Below are 10,725 nucleotides of genomic sequence, written 5' to 3' on the forward strand. Positions count from 1 at the left end.
TGGTCTTACATGCTGCCCCATGCTAACTTCACTTATGTTTTTTATGCAAACAAAATGTCAGGGAAATATATCGCAGACTACCGATAAAATAGCAAAACAAAATTCCATATTTAGTACTAAGTGTTTGGAAGACAATAATCTTCTCAAAATTTTCACGACAAAGTTGTCTGTCACCAGACATAGAATAATATGTAATTCTATGCCAGACTTCCAATCTGCAGTTTGGGAGCAGTATTTTTAAAGCCCTTTAATTACAATGTTCCATAAATGAAGAGAGATAGTTAAGAGCTCAGTTTATGCTGGCTTACCTAATGAATCCATTATTAAGGATGAGGTTTTGTAGAACTTGCAGGCACAAAAAAAAGGCCAAAGTCAGCATGCTTTTCTCAAGGGGAAATCTTGTCTGACAAATTTGTCGGAATTTTTTGAGGAAATAACAGGCAGGATCAACAAAGCAGAGTCACTGGATATTGTTTACTTGGATTTTCAGAAGGCCTTTGACAAGGTGCCACATATGCAGCTCTAAACAAGATAAGAGCCCGTGGTATTATATGAAAGCTACTAGCATGGACAGAAGATTAGCTGACTAGCAGAAGGCAAAGAAATGGGGCTTGTTCTGTTGGCTGCTGGTGACCAGTGGTGCTCCGTAGTGGTTGGTGTTGTGTCTGCTACTTTTCACACTATATGTTAATGAACTGGATGACAGAATTGATGGTGTTTGGCCAAGTTTTCAGACTAAACAAATATGGGAGGAGAGGCAAGTAGCGTAGAGCAAGCAGGGAGACTGCAGAAGAAATTAGGCAAATAAGGAGAATGGGCAAAGAAGTGGCAGATGGAATATAGCATTGGGAAATGTATGATTATGCATTTTGGTTAAAGGAACAATATTGCGGACAGTAGAAGAATTAAAAGTGTGGACTATTTTCTAAATGGAGAGAAAATTCAAAAATCCAAGTGCAAAGGGACTTGGGAGTCCCAATGCAGGATTTCCTAAAGGTTAGTTTGCTGGTTGAGCCAGTGGTGAGGAAGGCAAATTAGATTAGATTATGAGGACACTCAGTCCTCGATTATTGTCATTTAGAAATGCATGCATTAAGAAATGATGCAATGTTCTTCCAGTATGATACCACAGAAACACAAGACAGACCAAGACTAAAACTGACAAAAACCATATAATTATAACATATAGTTACAACAGTGCAAAGCAATACCATAATTTGATAAAGAGCAGACCATGGGCACGGTTTAAAAAAAAGTCTCAAAGTTCCGATAGCCCATCATCTCACGCAGAAGGTAGAAGGGAGAAACTCTCCTTGCCATGAACCTCCAGCGCCACAAACTTGCCGATGCAGCATCCTGGAAGCACCCGACCACAGCCGACTCTGAGTCCGTCCGAAAACTTTGAGCCTCTGACCAGCCCTCCAACACCAAGCACCAAGCACCATCTCTGCCGAGCGCTTTGACCCCTCCCCAGCCGCCGAGCAACAAGCAAAGCTGAAGACACGGAGCCTTCCCCTCCGGAGATTCTGGATCACACAGTAGCAGCAGTAGCGAAGCAGGCATTTCAGAAGTTTCACCAGATGTTCCTCTGTGCTCTCACGTCTGTCTCCATCAAATCAGGATTGTGCATGGCACCCTACTTGACAGATAACAGATATTCATCACCGGAGTGGCCACTGTGCGCTGCATCGCGCCGCCACCTTCTCCTCAACAATGTTTGCACTCATTTCAAGAGAACTAGAATATAAAAGCACTGAAGTATTGCTGAAGATTTATAACACATTGGTCAGACTGCATTTGGAGTATTGTGATCAGCTTTGGCCCTGTATCTAAGAAAGGTTGTGCTACCATTGCAGTGGGTCCAGAGGAGGTACACAGAATGATCCAGGGAATTAAAGGATTAACATATGAGAAACATTTGATTGGTCTGGGCTTGTACTCACTGGAGTTTAGAAGAATGAATCAGAATCAGTTTTAAGATCACCAGCACGTGTCGTGATATTTGTTGTCTTTGCCGCAGCAGAACAATGCAATACATATTCATAGAAAAAATGCGAATTACAGTTAAGTATATATATTAGTTAAAATAAATATTACAAAAATAGAAATTAAAAATTAGTGAGGTAGTGTTCATAGATTTAATGTCCATTCAGAAATCAGATGGCAGAAGAGAAGAAGCTGAATCATTGAAACCTGTGCCTTCAGGCTTCTATATTTCATTCCTGAAGGTAGCAATGAAAACAAGGCATGACCTGGGTGATGGGGGTCCTTACATGATGGATGTTTCATTTTTGAGGCATCACTCCTTGAAGATGTCCTGGATACTGTAAAGCCCATGAAGGAGCTGACTAAATTTACAACATTCTGCAGCTTATATAACCAGGTGGTGATGCAGCCAGTTACAATGCTGTCCATAGTACATCTGTCTAAATTTGTGAATGTCTTCGGTGAGATACCAAATCTCCTCAAACTCCTAATGAAATATAGCTGCAGTCATATCTTCTTTGTTGCTGCATTGATATGATGAGCACAGGATAGATCCTCAGAGATATTAAGACCATAAGACATAGGAGCAGAATTAAAGCATTTGGTTTATCAGGCCTGCTCTATTATTTAATCATGGTTGATCCTTTTTTTTTCCCCGCCTCAGCCCCACTCTCCAGCCTTCTCCCCTTAACTTTTGATTCTGCAGCCAATCCAGAACCTATCAATCTCCGCCTTAAATACTTCCAAAGTTTGCTCCGAGTGAAGCGGTAGCATGCCTCCGAAAGATGATAAGAAGAAGAAAGATGGGGGTAAAGGAGGCAAAAAGGACAAGGATCCAGTGAACAAAACTGGAGGAAAGGCCAAAAAGAAGAAGTGGTCAAAAGGAAAAGTACGAGACAAGCTGAACAATCTGATCCTGTTTGACAAAGCCACTTATGATAAACTTTTGAAAGAGGTACCCAACTACAAACTGATCACACCTGCAGTTGTCTCCGAAAGACTAAAGATCAGAGGTTCTCTGGCCAGGGCTGCACTTCAAGAGCTCCTTTCAAAGGGTATGATCAAGCTGGTGTGCAAACACAGAGCTCAAGTTATCTACACTAGAAACACCAAGGGAGGTGATGCCCCAGCTGCTGCAGACAATGTCTAAGGTGAAATGTTCTGGAATGGATGACAAGTGAAGATATTGTATACAAAAAATAAAAAGTAAAATACTCATAAATAAATAAATAAATAAATAAATACATACATACATACATACATACATACATACTTCCAAAGACCTGGCCTCCACAACTGCCTGTGGTAATAAATACCACAAATTCACCACCCTCTGGCTAAATAAATTTCTCCTTTATCTCTGCTTTAAATGGATGCTCCTCTATTCTGAGGCTGTGCCCTCCTGTCCAGAACTCCCCCACCATGGGAAACATCCTTTCCACATCTACTCTGTCTAGGCCTTCCAACATTTGAAAGGTTTCAATGTGATCCCATCTCATCCTTCTAAATTCCAGTGAGTACAGACCCAGAGCCATCAAATATTCCTCATATGATAACCCTTTCATTCCCAAAATCATCCTTGTGAATCTTCTCTACACCCTCTCCAATGCCAGCACAACTTAGTTTAGCTAAGGAGCCTAAAGCTGTTCACAATACTCACAGTGAGGCCTCACCAGTGCCTTATAAAGCCTCAGTATCACATCCATGCTCTTCTGGACCTCTTGAAATGAATGCTAACATTGCATTTGCCTTCCTCAGCACTGCATCAACTTGCAAGTTAACCTTTAGGGTATTCTGCGAAGGTACTCCCAAGACCCTCTGCTTATCAGGTATTTTGGATTTTCTCCCTGTTTAGAAAATTGCCTGCACATTTATTTCTTCTACCATGCATTTTCCAACATTGTATTTCATTCTTGCCCATTCCCCTAATCCGTCTAAGTCTTTCTGCAGCCTTTCTGTCTCCTCAACACAACCTGCCCATCCACCAATCTTTGCATTATCTGCAAACTTTGCAACAAAGCCATCTATTCCATCGCCTAAGTCATTTATACACGACATAAAAAGAAATGGTTCCAACTCTGACCCTGCGGAACACCACTAGTCACCAGCAGCCAACCAGAAAATGATCATCCTTTCATTCATATTCACTGCTTTCTGCTGATCAGCCATTACTCCAACCATGTTAGTAACTTTCCTGTAATGCCATGGGCTCTTAACTTGGTGAGCAATCTCAAGAGTGGTGCCTTGTCAAAGGTCTTCGGAAATTCCAAATGTGCAATATCAACTGCGACCCCTTTGCAGCTGAAGTCCTACTTGTAATCTCTTCAAGGAACTCCAACAGGCTTGTCAGGCAAGATTTTCCCTTGAGGAAGCCACGCTGACTTTGTCTTATCTTACCCTGTGTCACGAAGTACTCAATAACTTCATCTATAACAACTGACTCCAATATCTTCCCAACCACTGAGGTCAGACTAACTAGTCTATAATTTCCTTTCTGCTGCCTCCCTCCTTTCTTGAAGAATGGGGTGACATTTGCAATTTTTCAGTCCTCCAGAACCATGCTAGAGTCCAATGACTCTTGAATGATCATTGCTAAATCCTCCACAATCTCCAACTCTACCTTTTTCTGGATCCTAGGGTGCAGTTCATCTGATCCAGGTGACTTATGTAACTTTAGGTTTTTCAGCTTTTTGAGAACCTTCTCACTTGTAATAATAATTCTACTATTTTGCCTTTTGAGTATTTCTCTGTTTCTGGAATACATCTATCCTGCACTTTCCTCATTTTTCACAGAAACTCAAGCATTTGCTGCTCTGCTATCATCCCTGCCAGCATTTCATTCCACTTTACTTTGGACAACTCCTCTCTCATACCACTGTAATTTCTTTTACTCCACTGAAATACTGTTATGTCAGACTTTACTTTCTCCCCATCAAATTTCAAGTTGAACTCAATCATATTGTGATCACTGTCTCCTAAGGGTTCCTTTACCATAGGCTCCCTAATCACCTCTGGTTCATTACAAAACACCCAATATTGACACCCAGGAACTTGAAATTGCTCTGTCTTTACACTTCTCATCCTTCAATGTGGACTGGCATGTGTTCCCTCGCCTTATCCTTTCTGAAGGGCAAATCTCTTTGAAACCTACCTAATATTGAAAAACCTAAACAGAACTGACATGGGGCGTGTTGGAGTCATGCATCTTTTCTCTATCTGCATTGTATTCTGTGTTGCATGTTTTTTTTTAGGTTTAATGTGGTAACTAGCCTCATGAGTGGGGTCATAGTAAAAGAAAAGGAAATAAGTTATGTCTTAATTCTGTGTTCTAGGCATTTTCTAGCTGGGGGCCGACAGAGGTTTTATCTTTTTCTGAATGCTCAGTAATGCTTAATTACATTTAGCTTATATTTGAGTACACTTAGATTTCATTGTTTCAAGATTGTATGTTTGCTAATTACTAATAAAGGATTGGATAAAGGATTTGACTTTTAAGACAATCATTATTGGAGCTGGGGGTGCATCATGCAAGTATGATAAATCCGCAGGGTGGACGGCAGCAGCAGTTGTTTCGGTTTGATTTGGCCGCTACAGAGATGATATTTCCAATAGTGGGAGAGTTTAGGGCCAGATGGAACAGCTTCAGAATGGAAGGACATCCCTTTAGAACAGATGAATCTGGTGAATCTGTGGAATTCTCTGACCGAGATAGCTGCGGAGGCTAAGTCATAGGGTATATTTAAAAGCAGGTTGATAGGTTCTTAATTAGAAAGGACATTACATGTTATAAGGAAAAGGCAGTAGAATGGTATTTAGAGGGAAAATAAATCATCGAATGGCATAACGGTCATTGTTGCCTCAAATGGCCCAATTGTATTCCTATATCTTATAGTGTATTGTGACCAGTAGTTTTACAGAAGATCTTTGGCATAGACCTGATGGACCAAATGGCCTCCTTCTATGTCATAAGAAATAGGAGGGCATAAGAATGTGAGGTATGCCAGAAATCTTAGGCAGATCAACATGTGATTGGTGTGGATGGGACAACAGGTCAACATGAATGTTATGGGCTGAAGGGTCTGTTTCTGTGCAGTCCAACTCTATGACTCTATTTGGGAATTTCACCCCCATGTGTTCATATTTTCATTATAATAGATCAGGGTTTAAAAAAAACGGAGATAGAATGCGGATAAGCGAACTGCAGACAGAAAGAAAATGGTCAGGTAGATAGAAGTAGGCAAAGAAAGGCTTGCTGGAATCAAAAGCAATTGCCCAAAATGTAGACTAAAATAGAGTAAACAGAAAATACACAATCTAAAAGATAATATTTAAAAGTACTTCAGATGCCATAAATTAATTTAAAGAACAATGTCTGCGGTTAAGCAGACAAATTCAATATCTGTTGTGCACAAAGTATTGCTGGACACCACACAATAAAATTAATGACAAATTATTGATGGCTTTGGTCTGCATTGTCCCTTGAGTAAGTGCAGAAAAGATTTACTGGAACAATACCAAAACTGAGAAGTAAAATTTAAAAGTCAAGGCTCTCAAGTTAAATGCCTTTTCTTTGGAAAACAAGATTATGGAAGGTTTTGCAAACTAAACAGTTCTGCTTGTTTCTTTCAATGGAAAGGACTACAATGAAAGCATATAACTATGGTGTTGTCTTTAATCAGTACAGTATCAATGGGAACTGTATCCTATTCAGAGAGCACTTTAAAACATCGTATCACAAACGGGATATCACAGACATAATGAAGTGGAAGCTAGATAAACAGTGAGAGAAAGGAAATAGAGACAAGTTTAGGTTGAATGGGAGTTCAATGAAGAATAGGAAGAATCTCATATAGATTCCAGTGCAGCAATAGACAGGTCTATTCATCTGAAGGGCCTATTACCACATTGTAAATACATTGGAGCTAAGTACATGTCTTAGCAACAGTCGAGCAAAAAAAGACACGGGTCAACAGAACAGCACTGAGAAGCAGAAACCGGTGGTATTGCAGCTGAAGTCCTGCAGCAGGAACCACTCTCTAACTCAGCAGCTGGAACACAATCTGAGCCACTGGTCAATGCAGCACGTGGAAGAGCTTGGAAGTGGCATAAATAAATAAATGATAGACAGACTAATGAAGGTGTGGGGAAACAGAATTAGACCAAAACTAAGAGAGGAAGAGGCCAGAAGAGAAGCATAGGGGGAAAATACTTTCTGTCTGGAATTGTAGTTAGAAATGGCTTAATGAGGGAATCTCTGATAACATTTACAAAGTTACTTTCAGCAGGAATTTAATCACAAGAAAATTGAAAACAATGATAAAAAATATGGAGAAAAGAATAGGATACAACTTAAGGTGAACAAGATGTTAGCTCCCACAGTGCCAGCTTGGATTCATCAACCAATATTTAATAGTCATGAATGACTGTTGAACACATTGCTGAAAAAAGGTAACAGGTATTCTATAAGGGAAAATCTAATTATTTCACGGTGCTTCAGACAAGTTGAACTGTTACTCTGTTTCACTCCATGATAACTTTCTCTGTTTACATTTCACAAGTAAAGCTTCTGCAACAATAGTTTGTAATGAGACAGAAATTTTGTTATCTAGTAACATTAGTAACTACATAAACCTCAACTACAGTATTTGGAGTCATGATCATAACATGTTTTTATGGAAATAATTGTCATGAATAAAATAATTGTCATGAATCAAATAAATATAAAGCGGAATAACAGGTAAAATCGAGACACCAGGCTTAAACATGAGAAAAAGGGTTAAAACTCCTGTCAGATAGCATGCTCAATTACCGTATGATAGAGTAAGGATTCTGATAGAGTAGATGGGGAGAAGCTGTTTTGACTGGCAGGAGGGTCAATAACTAGAGAATCATTGCTTTAAAATAATTGGCAAAAAAACCTTGGGGGATATGTATACTTTTTTATTTCAGCAAGTTAATACGATCTGAAATGCATTGTCTTAAAGTCTAGTGGAGTCAAATTCAGACTTAAATTTTGAAAGAGAATTTGATCTATTTAAAACGGAAACACTTCTAAGGCTGTGAGAAGAGAGCAGTGAAGTCAAGCTAACTGGAAAGATTTCTAACAAAGCTAGGATATGCATGACAGAGCAAATTACCTCCTCCTGTGTTGTATATAATTTTATAAGATATTATGCAGAAATAATGTAATGAAACTGGGGAGAAGAGCAAGTTAAATCCTCTTTCTTTTCTGCAGGTTCCGATTTGGAAAATGTCATCTTGAAAATTGTGCAATGATTAGGATTTTGCTGTCAGCAGCTAAAAGACGACTCCAAACATTCATTATACTTAGATTTGACTCTGTTTAATGTGGGCTTATTAAAATGCAACTAGCCATTAATAGAAGTGAGAGGAAACAGGACAGGGATGTCTTAGCGGATAGCACACCCATGATCACAGAAAGCAACATGGAAAATTAGGGAAAAATCAGACTAATGAATGCTTACATGAGTGAAGAAACCTGCCCTTGCTTATTGTCATAAAATATGTGTTTGAGAATATCAGGCACCTTCAAATCAAATGAAATCAATGGAATCAATTCTAACGAGGTAAGTACAATTTAAACCCATACTTGCTATCAGTGCTTGCGACTAAAACAAATTTCTCCCTCCCCACACCACAGATCTAACTTAGAAAGTGAATACTGAAATATTTAACTCAATGTTAAAGTATATGTAGAATATAACACAAAAGGAAAGAAAGTTTTGTATTAATTAAAATACAGAAATAAAACATTTAGATTTTTCTTAGGTACAAGAGATTCTGCAGATGCTGGAAACTTTTAGTATCAAGGGAGTTAGTTGGCAATATTTAAAACTTCACATCTTGTTAAAAATTCACTAACACTTAAAGCTGTACAAGAATGAGAAGGAGAGGATCATAAAGTACATCAATTTTTTGTGCAGTTCATTGAGGTCATTGTTGATTTTTAACCTCCTTCATTTTCCATAACACCTCCATTACTCCTCCAAATTCCCTGTCATCTTCATCAAATGAAAATAATTCAACTGCCAATACTGGAAATCCAAAGTAACAATAATAGATGATGCTTGACCTGCTGAGTACTTCAAGATTTACTGTTTTTATCCCAACTTCCTCAATACTCAAACACTTAATTGTTCTCCAATTTGACTACTCAATGACAGTGGTCAAAGTATTAGGAGTTTAAAAATTTCGAAGATTCACAACCCTTGGAAATAAAACAACTCATTTCTGTCATAAAGTCCTTATCCTGAGATTATGTCCCATAGGTCTACACTTTGCAGCCCTAAACAAAAAAAGAACTTCCAACATCCAACCTAATAAAACTTCTATTAATATAATCCTTTTCAAAGAGTTTGCCACTCATTCTCCTAACCTCCAGTGAATATGAACATATAGTGCTTGGTCTTTCCACATCAGATATCTCTCTAAATGACTCAATATCATGTCCTAAGTTTTTCTGATGTATTTAAAGGATAATCAGATTTTGAAACAAGAAGAGTAGGAAGAAACTCAATGTGGATTATAAATGTTTCAAAAGACCTATTGTGTTGAATGGGGCATATTGACTTGTAAATTCAACGTAACTTTCTAAGTGTTTCAGTGTTGATTAATCAACAGGAGGATGTCGGGTCAACAGAGTATTGACTTAACTTCTCATTTGAAGGACAGCACCCTCAACATTGCTATTTTAGCTTGCACTGAAAGGGAAAGTTGCATTGTTTGCTCAAGTTCTGCAGCCAGCAACATTTTCTGACTCGGCAGTGAAAGCACAACCAACCTATGCCATGCTGGCAAATACTCCACATGGAAGGGCTTGGATTTAGTGTGAGGTAACCGGGTTTACACAGCAGAGCGACAAGGCAGTGCTATGATTATAGTCCTGGGAACATGAAGAAACCTGGACAGCACTTCGTTGGCTTCTGTCAGAAGTTTCTCTACCATTACTCATGCAAAAGTGATCAATTCAAGATCCAGAGCAATGTAATATTAAAACCACCACACAATGTGCTCCAATTAAAATGAACACTGTTTCAATTTATTTGCAAAGCTGATTCACGCAATGATTATATTTTGTATTCTTTATTGTCACATATTGTGCTTTGTTACAAAGAGGAGCACATAATTCACTCAGCTTTGCTTTATCACTGTATTTAATGAACTGCTGGAAAGATACAGCCAAGGGTGAGGAGACTTTCTGCAGAATCCCCTTTCAGTGACGTGATGAATGGTGATTAAAGTTTAAGCATGAACTTTCAACTCAGTGGGGTGGATGTGCTGTCACCAGGTTATGTGAATGAAATATTTTCTTAAGAACCTTGAAGGAAATATTCAAACAAAAAGAAGTTACACTTTTTTTTGGTAATTCCTAACCTGACATACCCAATTTTTCACTTTACAGTCAGAAGGATGTTGGCTCAAGTGTCTTTCCAGAGACTTGAATGTCAAACAGGATACAATATTGATGAGGTGACTGGGTTTCAGATGCTATTTCAGATAAGAAGTTTAACTAAGCTGTTGTTCTTCTTTTGAACTGAATGGGCAAAGGTGGCCAGGCAAAATTTGAAGAGCAGCAAGCGTACCATGGCACACTGACTGATAACCCTTTAGCAGCATCAAGACCAAATCCTCTCTTCATGATCACTTTGCTATGCAAATTGGCCGTACAACTTCAGACACCAGTAAGCACTTTTATTCACAGTGAAATACTGTGAGTTA

At 38.8% G+C, this 10,725-nt stretch overlaps 1 protein-coding gene across 1 annotated transcript; it reads left to right on the forward strand.

Annotated features, from left to right (window-relative positions):
• The first annotated feature begins 2,750 nt into the window (after window positions 1-2,750).
• Window positions 2,751-3,206, forward strand: LOC134342427 (small ribosomal subunit protein eS25-like). Its single transcript, XM_063040548.1, has one exon. The coding sequence runs from the start codon at window positions 2,759-2,761 to the stop codon at window positions 3,134-3,136; it is 378 nt and encodes a 125-aa protein (XP_062896618.1). The 5' UTR covers window positions 2,751-2,758; the 3' UTR covers window positions 3,137-3,206.
• Window positions 3,207-10,725: the final 7,519 nt, after the last annotated feature.

The sequence above is a fragment of the Mobula hypostoma genome, chromosome 1 (genome assembly GCF_963921235.1).
Source record: "Mobula hypostoma chromosome 1, sMobHyp1.1, whole genome shotgun sequence".
NCBI lineage: Eukaryota > Metazoa > Chordata > Chondrichthyes > Myliobatiformes > Myliobatidae > Mobula > Mobula hypostoma.